Below are 14,967 nucleotides of genomic sequence, written 5' to 3' on the forward strand. Positions count from 1 at the left end.
TTCATGAGCTGAAGATTTTCTCTCCACTTTGTAAATATGTTTCTTCACTTCTATAAACGGGAAGGGTTTTTTTTGGTTGAAATGCTCTGGTTTATTTTTCCATCTTTGCCTTGTGTCGGCACCCACTCAGCACTGTCGATCAGAGCAAGACTGAGTGTTGAACCAGCCGGTAACATCTGCCGCCTCTTTGTGCAGAAGGACAATCAATAAATTATCAACAGGAAACAAACTTCTCTCTCTGCCTGTCTCTTTAACAAAATTCCCGGCTTCCTCCCATACGTCAACTTGCATTTATATAGCATCTTTAACATAAAACGTCGCAAGGAGCTTCACAGGAGCGATTATCAAACAAAATTTGACACCGAGCCCCATAAGGAGACGTTAGGACAGGCGACCAAAAGCTTGATCAAAGAGGCAGGTTTTAAGGAGCGTCTTAAAGGAGGAGAGAGAGGCGGAGAGGTTTAGGGAGGGAATTCCAGAGCTTGGGGCCGAGGCGGCTGAAGGCACGGCCGCCAATGGCGGAGCGATGGAAATCGGGGGATGAGCAAGAGGCCAGAATTGGAGGAGCGCAGAGATCTCGGAGGGTTGTCGGGCTGGAGGAGGTTACAGAGATAGGGAGGGGGGGGTGGGCCATGGAGGGATTTGAAAACAAGGATGAGAACTTTAAAATCGAGGCGTTCCCGGACCAGGAACCAATGTAGGTCAGAGAGCACAGGGGGGTGATGGGTGAACGGGACTCGGTGCGAGTTAGGGTACGGGCAGCAGAGTTTTGGATGAGCTGGAGTTTACAGAGGTTGGAAGATGGGAGGCCGGCCAGGAGAGCATTGGAATAGTGGAGTCTGGAGGTAACAAAGACACGGATGAGGGTTTCAGCAGCAGATGAGCTGAGGCAGGGGCGGGGACAGGCGATGTTACGGAGGTGGAAGTCGGCGGTCTCGGTGATGGAGAGGATATGGGGTCAGAAACTCATCTCAGGGTCAAATAGGACCCCGGGGAGAGGGACGGAGTCGGGGGCTGGGGGATGGAGTTTGTGCCGTATGTGAGGCGTGCCAGTTTAGGAGAGCGCTCGATATGACGTGAGCAAGGCCGGAGTTTATTGACCATCCTGAGGTGCCCAGTTGACCTTTGCTGAAATTCAGGGTGCTTTAGAAAGACTTTCATTTCCACATCACCTTTCACCACATCAGGACTTCCCCGAGCACTTCATAACCAATGAATTACTTTCAAAGTGCAGGCACTGTTGTAATGCAGGAAACGGGGCAGCCAGTTTGTGCACAGCAAGATCCCACAAACAGCAATGAGATAATGACCAGATAATCTTTTTATAGTAATGTTGGTCGAGGGGTAAATATTGACTCAGAACACCGGGGAGAATTCCCCCGCTTCCAATAGTGGGCGTGGGATCTTTCATATCCACCTGAGGGGACAGATTGGGGCCTCGGTTTAACCCCTCAAGACTGACCCTCCGACGGTGCAGCGCTCCCTCAAGACTGACCGACGGTGCAGCGCTCCCTCGGCGCTGACCCTCCGACGGTGCAGCGCTCCCTCGGCGCTGACCCTCCGACGGTGCAGTGCTCCCTCAAGACTGACCCTCCGACGGTGCAGCGCTGACCCTCCGACGGTGCTGACCCTCCGACGGTGCAGCGCTCCCTCAAGACTGACCCTCCGACGGTGCAGCGCTGACCCTCCGACGGTGCTGACCCTCCGACGGTGCAGCGCTCCCTCGGCGCTGACTCTCCAGAGTGCCGAAGGGGTGTGGGGGAGAGAGTCAGCACCTATAGGGGAGGGGGGGAGAATCAGGACCTTCAGGGGGGGAGGGGGGACCAGACCTATTTCTGATGGTGAAATCACCAACTTGCCTCGTTTTCCCCCAATCGATGAGTTCGACACGTCTGGTCCACCAGAGCATTGGCAGAGGTCAGAGTCCATGTGGAGACCATGTCCCATCTTTCGACTGCCAACGCCCTCCATTGTGTTGTGTGTAACTCGCACTGCGGTAAGTGGGACAGATTCAGAACAGATCGAGCAGCTCAACACTGGGCTTCCATGAGGCGCTGTGGGCCATGAGCAGCAGCAGAATTGTATTCCACCACAGCCTCTATCCTTATGGCCAGCACTATCTCCCACCGTTCCATCACCATTAAGCCAGATGACTAATTTGGGTTCAATGAGGAGTGTAGACAAGCCTGTCAGGAGCGGCACCAGAATGAAACATACACTGAGTGAAGCTCCAACACAGGACCACATTCAGCTAAACACCAAAAGCAGGAGGATATGGATGGAGAGAAGGGGTCCCACAACCAATAGATCGGAGAAAAGCTCTTCAGCTCCACCAGCTGAGAATGGAGTTGGACAACCAACCTGGGGGTCACCATTGACCAGAACCTGAACTGGACCAGCCACATAAATACTGTAGCTACAAGAGCAGGTCAGAGGCTGGGTATTCTGCGGCGAGTGACTCACCTCCTGACTCCCCAAAGCCTTTCCGCCATCTGCAAGGCACAAGTCAGGAGTGAGATGGAATACTCTCCACTTGCCTGGATGAGTGCAGCTCCAATAACACTCAAGAATCTCGACACCATCCAGGACAAAGCAGCCCGCTTGATTGGCACCCCATCCACCACCCTAAACATTCACTCCCTTCACCACCGGCGCACAGTGGCTGCAGTGTGTACCATCCACAGGATGCACTGCAGCAACTGGACGAGGCTTCTTCGACAGCACCTCCCAAACCCACGACCTCTACCACCTAGAAGGACAAGAGCAGCAGGTACATGGGAACAACACCACTGGCACGTTCCCCTCCAAGTCACACACCATCCCGACTTGGAAATATATCGCCGTTCCTTCATCGTCGCTGGGTCAAAATCCTGGAACTCCCTTCCTAACAGCACTGTGGGAGAACCTTCACCACACGGACTGCAGCGGTTCAAGAAGGCGGCTCACCACCACCTTCTCAAGGGGCAATTAGGGATGGACAATAAATGCTGGCCTCGCCCATGAATGAATTTTAAAAAAAGCAACTAACAGGGGGACGAGGCTCCACAAACGTCACCATCTGCAACCATGATGGAGTCCAGCCCGAGAGGCAAGGCTCAACTTTTTGCAAGGTCCCCACCATCAGGTGGCAGTGGTCCCAGCAGTTTGGCGTTCTCCATGTGACATTGAGAGAGAGCACGAGACACAGTGAAGGCCACAGGCCCTGACGTAATTCCAGCTGTGGTGCTGCACAGCTGTGCAGCAGAACGAACCACTCCACCTGACCAAGGTGCTTCAACACTGGCATCACCCTCGTACTGTAGCAGATCATAGGAACAGGAGGAGGCCATTCAGCCCCTCGGGCCTGTTCTGCCATTCAATAAGATCAGGGCTGATCTGCACCTCATCTCTGTTGACCCGTCTTTGCTCCATGTCCCTCGATACCCTTACCCAACAAAAATCGAATGATCTCAGTCTTGGAAGCTCCAATTGACCCCCAGCGACACAGCCTTTTGGGGGGAAGAGAGTTCCAGATTTACACCAACCTTTGTGTGAGGAAGTGCTTCCCTGATTTTGGTCCTGAACAGCCCAGCTCTAATTTTAAGATTGTGCCCTCTTTGTTCTTGATGCCGCCAATCAGAGGCAATACTTTCTCTCTCTCTACCCTTTGAACATTTTGACCACCTCGATCAGATTACCCCTCAACCATCTAAACTCAAGGGACGACAAGCCTAGTCTACGCAACCTGTCCTTGTAAATAAGACAGGCTGGTGGAATGGGCAGACACGTGATAGATGAAATTTAACGCAGAAAAGTGTGAAGTGATACATTTTGGTAGCAAGAATGAGGAGAGGCAATATAAATTAAAGGGTACAATTCTAAAAGGGGTACAGGAACAGAGAGATCTGGGGGTATATATGCACACAGATCGTTGAAGGTGGCAGGGCAGGTTGAGAAAGTGGTTAAAAAAGCATATGGGATCCTGGGCTTTATAAATAGAGGCATAGAGTACAAAAGCAAGAAGATTATGATGAACCTTTATAAAACACTGGTTCGGCCACAACTGGAGTATTGTGTCCAGTTCTGGGCACTGCACTTTAGGAAAGATGTGAAGGCCTGAGAGAGGGTGCAGAAGAGATTTACTGGAATGATTCCAGGGATGAGGGACTTTAGTTACGTGGATAGACTGGAGAAGCTGGGGTTGTTCTCCTTGGAACAGAGACGGTTGCGAGGAGATTTGAGAGAGGTGTTCAAAATCACGAAGGGTCGAGACAGAGTAGATAGAGAGAAACTGTTCCCATTGGCGGAAGGGTCAAGAACCAGAGGACACAGATTGAAGGTGATTGGCAAAAGAACCAAAGGTGACATTAGGAAAATCTTCTTTACACAGCGAGTGGTTAGGATCTGGAATGCACTGCCCGAGGGGGTGGTGGAGGCAGATTCAATCATGGCCTTCAAAAGGGAACTGGATAAGTACTTGAAAGGAAAAAATTTGCAGGGCTACAGCGATAGGGCGGGGGAGTGGGACGAGCTGGATTGCTTTTACAGAGAGCCAACACGGATTCAATGGGCCAAATGGCCTCCGTGCTGTAACCTTTCGATGATTCGAACCCTGTCAGACCTGGTAGGATTCTTGTGAATCTGTGCTGCACCCCCTCCAAGGCCAATATGTCTTTCCCGAGGTGCGAAGGCCAAAAGTGAACATAGGACTCCAGATAGGGGTCGAACGAGAGCTTTATCCAAATTAAACATAACTCTCTCCTCTTTGTATTCCAGCAAGAGTTTGAGGATCAAAGAGTGCAGGAGGGAACATGGGGCACCAGATACAGGAAGAGGACACGTTTTTTTATTCATTCATGGGATGTGGGCGTCGCTGGCGAGGCCGGCATTTATTGCCCATCCCTAATTGCCCTTGAGAAGGTGGTGGTGAGCCGCCTTCTTGAACCGCTGCAGTCCGTGTGGTGAAGGTTCTCCCACAGTGCTGTTAGGAAGGGAGTTCCAGGATTTTGATCCAGCGACGATGAAGGAACGGCGATATATTTCCAAGTCGGGATGGTGTGTGACTTGGAGGGGAACGTGCAGGTGGTGTTGTTCCCATGTGCCTGCTGCTCTTGTCCTTCTCGGTGGTAGAGGTCGTGGGTTTGGGAGGTGCTGTCGAAGAAGCCTTGGTGAGTTGCTGCAGTGCATCCTGTGGATGGTACACACTGCAGCCACAGTGCGCCGGTGGTGAAGGGAGTGAATGTTTAGGGTGATGGATGGGGTTCCAATCAAGCGGGCTGCTTTGTCCTGGATGGTGTCGAGCTTCTTGAGTGTTGTTGGAGCTGCACTCATCCAGGCAAGTGGAGAGTATTCCATCACACTCCTGACTTGTGCATTGTAGATGGTGGAAAGGCTTTGGGGAGTCAGGAGGTGAGTCACTCACCGCAGAATACCCAGTCTCTGACCTGCTCTTGTAGCCACTGTATTCATGTGGCTGGTCCAGTTAAGTTTCTGGTCAATGGTGACCCCCAGGATGTTGATGGTGGGGGATTCGGCGATGGTAATGCCGTTGAATGTCAAGGGGAGGTGGTTAGACTCTCTTGTTGGAGATGGTCATTGCCTGGCACTTGTCTGGCGTGAATGTTACTTGCCACTTATCAGCCCAAGCCTGGATGTTGTCCAGGTCTTGCTGCATGCGGGCACGGACTGCTTCATTATCTGAGGGGTTGCAAATCGAACTGAACACTGTGCAGTCATCAGCAAACATCCCCACTTCTGACCTTATGATGGAGGGAAGGTCATTGATGAAGCAGCTGAAGATGGTTGGGCCTAGGACACTGCCCTGAGGAACTCCTGCAGCAATGTCCTGGGGCTGAGCTGATTGGCCTCCAACAACCACTACCATCTTCCTTTGTGCTAGGTATGACTCCAGCCAATAGATAGTTTTCCTCCTGATTCCCATGGACTTCAATTTTACTCGGGCTCCTTGGTGCCACACTCGGTCAAATGCTGCCTTGATGTCAAGGGCAGTCACTCTCACCTCACCTCTGGAATTCAGCTCTTTTGTCCCTGTTTGGACCAAGGCTGTAATGAGGTCTGGAGCCGAGTGGTCCTGGCGGAACCCAAACTGAGCATCAGTGAGCAGGTTATTGGTGAGTAAGTGCCGCTTGATAGCACTGTCGACGACACCTTCCATCACTTTGCTGATGATTGAGAGTAGACTGATGGGGCGGTAATTGGCCGGATTGGATTTGTCCTGCTTTTTGTGGACAGGACATACCTGGGCAATTTTCCACATAGTCGGGTAGATGCCAGTGTTGTAGCTGTACTGGAACAGTTTGGCTAGAGGCGCAGCTCGTTCTGGAGCACAAGTCTTCAGCACTACAGCTGTAGTGGTTGCAGAGATAGGGAGGGGACATGAGTCCCAGAGATAGGGAGAGGAGATGCGCCTGAAGGAATAGGGAGGGGAGATGGGGTCCTGAGTTAAAGAGGGCACATGGGGCTCCAAAGATTGGGGAGGGGGAACATGGGTTCCAGAGATTGGGGATGGACATCGGGTTCCAGAGATTCGGGGGGGGGGGGGGGGGGCGGGGAAGACATCAGTTCCAGAGATAAGGATCATTGGAACAATAGTCGTCCATTCAGCCCCCAGCACCTGTTACATTGAAACCACAGCACAGAAACAGGCCATTCGGCCCAACTGGTCTGTGCCGGTGTTTTTGCTCCACACGAGCCTCCTCCCTCCCTACTTCACCTCACTCTATCAGCATATCCTTCTATTCCTTTCTCCCTCATGTTTATCCAGCTTCGCCTTAAATGCATCGATGATATTCGCCTCAACTACTCCTTGTGGGAGCGAGTTCCACATTCTCACCACTCTCTGGGCAAAGACGTTTCTCCTGAATTCCCCATTGGGTTTATCAGTGACTATCTTATATTGATGACCTCTAATTCTAGTCTCCCCCACAAGTGGAAACATTTTCTCTACGTTTACCCTATCAAACCCTTTCATTATCTTAAAGACCTCTATCAGGTCGCCCCTCAGCCTTCTCTCTCCTGGAGAAAAGAGCCCCAGCCTGTTCAACCTTTCCTGAAAACTATATCCTCTCAGTTCTGGCATCATCCTTGTAAATCTTTTTTGCGCCCTCTCCAATGCCTCTATCCTTTCTCTAATATGGAGATCACAATTATATAGGACTCTGGTGAGACCACACCTGGAGTACAGTGTATGGTTTTGGTCTCCTTACCTAAGGAAGGATATACTTGCCTTCGAGGCAGTGCAACGAAAGTTCACTGGATTGATTCCTGGGATGAGAGGGTTGTCCTTTGAGGAGAGATTGAGTAGAATGGGCCTATACTCTCTGGAGTTTAGAAGAATGAGAGGTGATCTCATTGAAAAGTATAAAATTCTTAGAGGGCTTGACAGGGTAGATGCTGAGAGGCTGTTTCCCCTGGCTGGAGAGTCTAGAACTAGGGGGCATAGTCTCAGGATATGGGGTCGGCCATTCAAGACTGAGATGAGGAGGAATTTCTTCACTCAGAGGGTTGTGAATCTTTGGAATTCTCTACCCCAGAGGGCTGTAGATGCTGAGTCGTGAGACTTTTCAAGGCTGAGATGGAGAGATTTTTGGACTGTAAGGGAATCAAGGGATATGGGGATCGGGCGGGAAAGTGGAGTTGAGGTCAAAGATCAGCCATGATCTTATTGAATGGCGGAGCAGGCTCGAGGGGCCGAATGGCCGACTCCTTTGGAAGCTGTGCACGTTGCTATACAGGCGACTTAATTTGTTTTAATAATTATTCCCCTCACTTTATTTTTAACAGTCATTTTGTACTTATGACCAATGACTGAATTTGTTCCCTGACTATTTACGTTACTCCCATTCCTGACCTTTACTCTTATTTCCTATTTCTTTTCTCTTCAGACTTATGTTCTCTTCCCCAGATCCCTCCTCCATCATACTCGTTCAAAGTCCTTATTTATCCTTTCCGCTCGGACCCTGGTCCCATTCCAGTTCAGGTGGAGCCCGTCCTGGTGGTACAGCTCCTTCCTGTCCCAGTACTGGTGCCAGTGTCCCATCTAATTAGATCACGGCTGACCTATATCTTAACTCCATTTACCCGCCTTGGTTCCGTAACCTTTAATCCCCTCACCCAACGAAAATCGATCAATCTCAGTTTTGAAATTTCCAATTGACCCCCAGCCTCAACAGCCTTTTTGGGGGAGAGAGTTCCAGATTTCCACTCCCCTTTGCGTGAAGAAGTGCTTCCTGACATCATCCCTGGGCTACCTGGCTCTAATTTTAAGGTTATGCCCCCTTGTTCTGGACTCCCCCCACCAGAGGAAATAGTTTCTCTCCAAGGCCAGTATATCCTTCCTGAGGTGCGGAGCCCAGAACTGAACCCAGTTCTCCAGATGGGCTCTAACCTGAGCTCTGTACAGCTGGAACACAACTTCACCCCTTCGTATTCCAGCCCTCGAGATAAAGGCCAACATCCCATCAGCCTTTTAAATTATTTTTTGTACCTGTCCACCAGTTTTTAGTGATTTCTGTACTTGGACCCCCTGAATCTCTCTGCTCATCCACAGTTCTGAGCTTCTCACCATTGAGAAAATACTCTGATTTATCTTTCTTAGGTCCAAAGTGGATGACGTCACACTTTCCCCACAGTGAACTCCATCTGCCCCAGTTTTCCCCACTCACTTGATCTCTCAATGTCCCTTTGCAACTTTCTGCTCCCATTAACGCTATTTACTGTGCCTCCTAACTCAGTGTCGTCAGTAAACTCGGATATGGGGCTCTCTATTCCTTCATCCAAGTCATTTATAAATACAGTGAAAAGCTGAGGTCCCAGAACAGATCCCTGGGGGACGCCACTAGTCACATCCTGACAATGTGAGTACAGACCCATTATCCCCACTCTCTACCTCTGACCTCCTAACCAATTCCCTCTCCAAACCAATAGGTTGCTTCCAATTCCATGCACTCTTTTTTTGTTAACAGTCTCTCATGTGGAACATTATCGAATGCCTTCTGGAAGTCCATATAAATACCATCTATAGACACTCCCTTATCTACCACGTTAGTTACCTCCTCGAAAAATTAACTAGGTTCGTTAGACCTGACTTATCCTTTACAAATCCATGCTCACTCTCTCTGATCAGCTCATATTTCTCCAAATGCTCAGTCACTCTGTCCCTAATACCAGATTCTAGTAATTCCCACATTTCCTGTTTCTCCATTGCCATTCATTTACTTATATTGAATCTAGTTAGTTCTTCCCCTTGAGTTATTTTTAGTTTTTCTTGGGAGGGGAAATAGGGCTCCAGAGATAGGGAGAGGACATGGACTCCAGAGATAGGGAGATGACATGGGGTTCCAGAGATAGGGAGAGGACATGGGGTTCCAGAGATAGGGAGAGGACATAGGGTTCCAGAAATAGGGAGAGGACATGAGGTTCCAGAGATAGGGATAGGACATGGTCTCCAGAGACAGGGAGAGGACACGGTCTCCAGAGATAGAGAGAGGACACGGTCTCCAGAGATATGGAGAGGACATGGACTCCAAAGATAGTGAGAGGACACGGTCTCCAGAGATAGGGAGAGGACACGGTCTCCAGAGATAGGGAGAGGACATGGACTCCAGAGATAAGGAGAGGACATGGACTCCAGAGATAGGGAGAGGACATAGGGTTCCAGAGATATGGAGAGGACATGGGGTTCCAGAGATATGGAGAGGACGTGGGGTTCCAGAGATAGGGAGATGACATGGGGCTCCAGAGAAAGGGAGAAGACATGGGGTTTCAGAGATAGGGAGAGGACATGAGGTTCCAGAGATAGGGAGATGACATGGGGCTCCAGAGAAAGGGAGAAGACATGGGGTTTCAGAGATAGGGAGAGGACATGAGGTTCCAGAGATAGGGATAGGACATGGTCTCCAGAGACAGGGAGAGGACACGGTCTCCAGAGATAGAGAGAGGACACGGTCTCCAGAGATATGGAGAGGACATGGACTCCAGAGATAGTGAGAGGACACGGTCTCCAGAGATAGGGAGAGGACACTGTCTCCAGAGATAGGGAGAGGACACTGTCTCCAGAGATAGGGAGAGGACATGGACTCCAGAGATAGGGAGAGGACATGGACTCCAGAGATAGGGAGATGACATGGACTCCAGAGATAGGGAGATGACATGGACTCCAGAGATAGGGAGAGGACATGGACTCCAGAGATAGGGAGAGGACTTGGAATTCCAGAGATAGTGAGAGGACACGGTCTCCAGAGATAGGGAGAGGACACGGTCTCCAGAGATAGGGAGAGGACATGGGGTTCCAGAGATAGGGAGAGGAAATGGACTCCAGAGATAGGGAGAGGACATGGGGTTCCAGAGATAGGGAGAGGACATGGGGCTCCAGAGATAGGGAGAGGACATGGACTCCAGAGATAGGGAGAGGACATAGGGTTCCAGAGATAGGGAGAGGACATGGGGTTCCAGAGATAGTGAGAGGACATGGACTCCAGAGATCGGGAGAGGACATGGGGTTCCAGAGATAGGGAGAGGACATGGTGCTCCAGAGATAGGGAGAGGACATGGACTCCAGAGATAGGGAGAGGACATGGACTCCAGAGATAGGGAAAGGACATGGGGTTCCAGAGATAGGGAGAGGACATGGGGCTCCAGAGATAGGGAGAGGACATGGGATTCCAGAGATAGGGAGAGGACATGGACTCCAGAGATAGGGAGAGGACATAGGGTTCCAGAGATAGGGAGAGGACATAGGGTTCCAGAGATAGGGAGAGGACATGGACTCCAGAGATAGGGAGAGGACATAGGGTTCCAGAGATAGGGAGAGGACATGGGGTTCCAGAGATAGGGAGAGGACATGGGGCTCCAGAGATAGGGAGAGGACATGGACTCCAGAGATAGGGAGAGGACATGGGGTTCCAGAGATAGGGAGAGTACATGGTCTCCAGAGATAGGGAGAGGACATGGGGTTCCAGAGGTAGGGAGAGGACATGGACTCCAGAGATAGGGAGAGGACATGGACTCCAGAGATAGGGAGAGGACATGGGGTTCCAGAGATAGGGAGAGGACATGGGGCTCCAGAGATAGGGAGAGGACATGGGATTCCAGAGATAGGGAGAGGACATGGACTCCAGAGATAGGGAGAGGACATAGGGTTCCAGAGATAGGGAGAGGACATAGGGTTCCAGAGATAGGGAGAGGACATGGACTCCAGAGATAGGGAGAGGACATAGGGTTCCAGAGATAGGGAGAGGACATGGGGTTCCAGAGATAGGGAGAGGACATGGGGTTCCAGAGATAGGGAGAGGACATGGGGCTCCAGAGATAGGGAGAGGACATGGACTCCAGAGATAGGGAGAGGACATGGGGTTCCAGAGATAGGGAGAGTACATGGTCTCCAGAGATAGGGAGAGGACATGGGGTTCCAGAGGTAGGGAGAGGACATGGGGTTCCAGAGGTAGGGAGAGGACATGGTCTCCAGAGATAGGGAGAGGACATGGGGCTCCAGAGATAGTGAGAGGACATGGACTCCAGAGATAGGGAGAGGACACGGTCTCCAGAGATAGGGAGGGGACATGAGGTTCCAGAGATAGTGAGAGGACATGGACTCCAGAGATAGGGAGAGGACACGGTCTCCAGAGATAGGGAGAGGACACGGTCTCCAGAGATAGGGAGGGGACATGAGGTTCCAGAGATAGTGAGAGGACATGGACTCCGGAGATAGGGAGAGGACATGGACTCCAGAGATAGGGAGAGGACACGGTCTCCAGAGATAGGGAGAGGACACGGTCTCCAGAGATAGGGAGGGGACATGAGGTTCCAGAGATAGTGAGAGGACATGGACTCCAGAGATAGGGAGAGGACACGGTCTCCAGAGATAGGGAGAGGACATGGGGTTCCAGAGATTGGGAGAGGACATGGGGTTCCAGACAATGAATAGAATCATGGAACCTTACAACACTGATGGAGGCCATTTGGCCCATTCTGCCTGTGCTGGCTCTTCGAAAGAGCTGTCCCATTTAGTCTCACACTCCAGCTTTTTCCCCATAACCCTGCAAATTAGTCGTCTTCAGGTACATGTCCAATTGCTTTTTGAAAGTTCGTATTTAATCTGCTTCCACCGCCCTTTCAGGGAGTGCGTTCCAGATGTTAACAACCCTCCTGTGTGGAAAAAATTCTCCTCATTTCCCCTCGAGTTCTTTTCCCAATTCTTTTAAATCTGTGTCCTCTGGTTCCCGACCCATTCACCACTGGAAACAATCTCTCCCTACTTTATCAAAACCCTTCATTATTGTGAACCCCACTATCAAATCTCCCCTTAACCTTCTCTGCTCTCAGGAGAACAATCCCAGCTTCTCCAGTCTCTCCACATAACTGAAGTCCCTCATCCCTGGGACCATTCTAGTAAATCTCCTCTGCACCCTCTCCAAGTCCTTCACATCTTTCCTAAAGTGCGGTGCCCAGAATTGAACACAATAACCAGTGATTTCTGAAGGTTTAGCATAACTTCCTTGTTTGTGTATTCAGTGCCCCTATTTACAAAGCCAAGTATCCCATACACTTTCTTAACCACCTTATCGACTTGCCCTTCAGAGCTTTGTGAATATACACCCCCAGGTCCCTCCGCTCTTGCAACCCCCCCTCAAAATAGGGCCATTTCGTTTCTACTGCCTCCCCATGTTGTTCCTTCGAAATTCTTCGCCCTCTACCCAAGTCCAGGTCATTTATATTTAACAAGAGAAGCAATGGTCCTAATACTGACCCCTGGGTGACCCCACTGTGTACCTCTCCCCAATCAGAAAAACATCCCTTCACCACTACTCTCGGCCTCCGATCCATTAACCAATTACGTACCCACGTTACCACCGTCCCTGTAATACCATGTGATTCTATTTTCCGAATAAGTCTTTCATGTGGAACTTTATCAAATGCCTTTTGAAAGTCAATGGGGGTTAAATTCGATAACCCCCGAATCCGGGTACGTGATTAACCCACGCCTGGGTGGTTCTGATGCCGTTTTGTGCTGCCTCCTCACTCACCGTATTGTTGCACAGCAGCCAGGCCCGTCTGCGATGTTCTCACCAGCAGGGGGGGCCCGACATCGCAATAGTGGCCTGCACCTCTAAAAGGCAGCCTGCACCTCTTATTTGCAAAAAATAAGATACAGGTCCGCACAGGGTCTGAATGGAGATCAGTCATCGCACACGTAAAGCACAGATGCAGATCCCGTCCCGATGTTTACGCACTGATGAGTTATGTTGAAACATTTGAATAAAGGTTGCGCACCACTAAATCCCACATCCTCCAATCTGCATTCCAGACCTCACCAGGCCTGCGAGAGTCCGTCCACCAAGGTTCTCTGCTGATGCACCAGAGGCCTTGGTGCAAGAGACGGACAGGAGGAGGGACTTCCCATATCTGCAGCGAGGGTAAGAGGCCCTCCAGATATATGCTCAGGAGGCAGTAGGGGATGAAGTCAATGCCAGGCGCACAGCATCATGAACATGGATGCAGTGCAGGAAGAAGTTCAATGCTCTGACATGAGTGGTCAAGATGAGTGAGGTCAACTGTCAAGTGGCGTCTCCTACCAACTACACCATTAGCCGCATCCACTGCTCCACACACTACACCCCCATCACCCACCTACCAACAAACTCTTTCCATCAGTACTCAACTCTTCCAATCAGATGCTTCCTCTCACCCTCACACATTACCACTGTTGCAAGCCGCCCAACCACAACTCACAGGCCACACACACTGGCAGCTATTCAACCATGACAGGCACATCGCCCAGACACACGTCCCGTCTTCTTGCAGGAGAAGGTGGTGCATGTCAGGAGGCAGCAAGTGGCAGTGGCATTTAGCCCCTCGAGCCTGTTCCGCCATTCAGTGAGATCACGGTGGACCTGTGACCTAACTCCATATACCCGCCTTAGCCCCATATCCCTTAATACCCTTGGTTCACAGAAATCTATCAATCTCAGATTTAACATTCACAATTGAGCTAGCATCAACTGCCGTTTACAGAAGAGCGTTCCAAACATCTCCCACCCTTTGTGTGTAGAAGCATTTCCTAACTTCACTCCTGCACGTCCTGGCTCTAAATGTGAGGCTATGTCCCCACGTCCTAGTATTCAAGTATGGGAGACCTCCAAAAACAGTTACAAATATCTCGGCAGTCAGAAACAATAATCCAGCCACTAACCTGTAAATCCTGCATGGTCCCTTTAAATAGCGCTGGTGGGGGGTCCTCCAGACCGTCTAAGACATGTTTAGCTGGTCGTGATTAAGACAGTACGTTAGCGGGAGCATTGAGTGCCAAACTGGTCTCTATCCCTTCAAATCAGCGTTGCACACTGATCTAACACATACTCTCCCGACTTTACATGCTGCCGGTGGTCGTTACCTGCGCCTGCGCAAACTCCTTTACCAAGATGGCGTCCGACGCACGTCATGCTAGAAACATACACACGCATTCCGGACGCCATTTTGGGACCTCCGGTGATCGCGCAGTGCCTGAAAAACGGGCGCTACACGGCCAAATTACTCTTCCCAGATATACAACATCTACGACACTCCCCTCATCAACCCTCTCCCTTACTTCATCAAAGAACTCAATCAGGTTAGTCAGACATGATTTGCCTTCAACAAACCCGTGCTGGCTGCCCCTTTATTAACCCGTGCTTCTCCAAGTGAGAATTAACTTTGTCCCTGACAATGGTTTCGAGTAGTTTTCCCACCACCGACATTAGACTGACTGGCCTGCAGTTACCCAGAGTTACCCCCCTCCCCTTTTTTTGAACAGGGCTCCAGTCCTCTCCCATATCCAAGGAGGATTGAAAGATTGTGGTCAGAGCATCTGCAATTTCCACCCTTGCTTCCCTCAGCAACCCAGGATGCATCCAATCCAGACCGGGTGACTTGTTAACTTTGAGTGGTGCCAACATATGTAATACCTCCTTTCAATCTGTTTTTATCCTGACC

At 50.6% G+C, this 14,967-nt stretch overlaps 1 protein-coding gene across 1 annotated transcript in view; it reads right to left on the reverse strand.

Annotated features, from left to right (window-relative positions):
• Positions 1-14,471, reverse strand: part of LOC137306118 (multiple epidermal growth factor-like domains protein 8) — a gene marked incomplete at its 3' end in the record, with an annotated part of 176,640 nt that extends 162,169 nt beyond the window's left edge. Inside the window, exons 1-2 of the mRNA XM_067975179.1 lie at positions 14,390-14,471; positions 14,189-14,259 (exon numbers count right to left, since the gene is read on the reverse strand). Coding sequence (XP_067831280.1) covers positions 14,189-14,259; positions 14,390-14,471 — 153 coding nt within the window. The remainder of the gene's footprint in view (positions 1-14,188; positions 14,260-14,389) is intronic.
• Positions 14,472-14,967: the final 496 nt, after the last annotated feature.

Source organism: Heptranchias perlo, chromosome 42 (genome assembly GCF_035084215.1).
Source record: "Heptranchias perlo isolate sHepPer1 chromosome 42, sHepPer1.hap1, whole genome shotgun sequence".
Classification (NCBI taxonomy): Eukaryota; Metazoa; Chordata; class Chondrichthyes; order Hexanchiformes; family Hexanchidae; genus Heptranchias; species Heptranchias perlo.